Source organism: Aptenodytes patagonicus, unplaced genomic scaffold, assembly GCF_965638725.1.
Source record: "Aptenodytes patagonicus unplaced genomic scaffold, bAptPat1.pri.cur scaffold_55, whole genome shotgun sequence".
NCBI classification, from domain to species: Eukaryota; Metazoa; Chordata; class Aves; order Sphenisciformes; family Spheniscidae; genus Aptenodytes; species Aptenodytes patagonicus.
The window spans coordinates 441,300-443,088 of NW_027472008.1; the positions used below are offsets into that span (position 1 = coordinate 441,300).

The 1,789-nt window shown below is 51.1% G+C and overlaps 1 protein-coding gene across 1 annotated transcript; it reads right to left on the bottom strand.

The window, feature by feature from the left end:
- Positions 1-437: 437 nt before the first annotated feature.
- On the bottom strand, positions 438-1,472 carry LOC143173300 (olfactory receptor 14A16-like). The gene has a single exon (XM_076363502.1). It carries the CDS (start codon positions 1,416-1,418, stop codon positions 438-440), a length of 981 nt encoding a protein of 326 aa, XP_076219617.1. The 5' UTR covers positions 1,419-1,472.
- Between the last annotated feature and the right edge of the window lie 317 nt (positions 1,473-1,789).

Below are 1,789 nucleotides of genomic sequence, written 5' to 3' on the forward strand. Positions count from 1 at the left end.
GAGTATAAAGGAGAAAAGTAAGACAGAAAGAAGTGAACAACACAGCTTTGACTGCCAATACAGGGGGATCCTGTAGAGAGGAGCCACGCTGGAGCAGGGGAGAAGTATGGGGAGGAAGGAGTGACAGCGATGAACTGTTATGTACTGACGGAACCCCCCCATTTCCCACCTCTGCCGTGCCTCTCAGGAAAAGACTCTTTAAAAGACCAATTTCTTGGACATTTTCTTGGCAGCAGCTTTGGAGAAAGAGCTCAGCCTTCAGGCACTGCACCTGGGACATGCCTTTTTCTTGAAGAGCTGCATTTGGACAGGTCACATTTGACACAGTGTCGTGCAAGGGTCAGACGCAACAGGATCAAGCCTCAAGAGAAACAGTATAAACCCAGAAAATTATGTATAAGTAGGATGATCACAAGGGAAAACAGCACACTCCTGGCCTAAGATAAATTCTGGGAAATGTGCAGAGAAGGGGAGGCAGGGTATTGCCAGTGAAACAGTGTCCATTGTGCCAGTTTCCATAGGGCGTCCTTGAGCTCCTGATTCCTCATGCTGTAGATGAGGGGGTTCACTGCTGGAGGCACCACCGAGTACAGAAATGACGCCACCAGGTCCAGGGATGGGGAAGCAATGGAGGGGGGCTTCAGGAGGGCAAATATGCCAGTGCTGACAAATAGGGAGACCACGGCCAGGTGAGGAAGATGCATGGAAAAGGCTTTATGCTGTCCCAGCTCGGAGGGGATCCTCAGCACGGCTCTGAAGATCTGCACGTAGGACAGCACAATGAAAACAAAACACTCCAAAGTTAAACAGGCACTAAGCACGAGAAGCCCAACCTCCCTGAGGTAGTCTGACTCTGAGCAGGAGAGCTTGAGGATCTGGGGGATTTCACAGAAGAACTGGTCCAGGGCATTGCCTCGGCAGAGTGGTAGTGAAAATGTATTGGCAGTTTGTAGCACAGCATTGAGAAACCCACTGCCCCAGACAGCTGCTGCCACATGGACACAAGCTCTGCTGCGCAGGAGGGTCCCATAGTGCAGGGGTTTGCAGATGACAACATAGTGGTCGTAGGCCATGACAGTAAGAAGAAAATACTCAGCTGATATAAAAAAGAAAAAGAAAAAGAGCTGGGCCACACACCCTGGGTAGGAAATGGCCCCATTCTCCCAGAGGGAATTGGCCATGGCTTTGGGGAGAGTGGTGGAGATGGAGCCCAGGTCAACGAAGGAGAGGTTGAGGAAGAAGAAGTACATGGGGGTGTGGAGGTGGTGGTCACAGGCTATGGCTATGATGATGAGGCCATTGCCCAGGAATGCAGCCAGGTAGATGCCCAGGAAGAGCCAGAAGTGTAAAAGCTGCAACTCCCCTGTGTCTGCAAATGCCAGGAGGAGGAACTCAGTGATGGAGCTGCTGTTGGACATCTGATCCCTTTGTTCAGAAGGTACTGCCAAAGGAGGAAATCGCACTCACAAGTTAGGACTGCTCTGTGAAAATCTCTTTCCCTTCCCTGCCCCCCAAACACATATTGTCTCTCCCTTTCCTTTCAGGACCTTCATACATCTCCCTGGCTGGTGTTCTGCTTTTTCTAGCCAAATGTGCTGTTAGGAGCAGGGCTCTGCCCATGAGCTCCCAAGGAGTCATCCCAGCTCTACAGCAGCGGGCACCTGGGAAAGGGAGTGACAGCTTCTGAAATTCACTGTTTACTTCACGTGTTATCCACTTGTAATGAAGAGGAGCTGCTCAGCATCTTCCAGCAGGAGAACCCCAGGGAAACTCCTGGACGCGCTAAAAC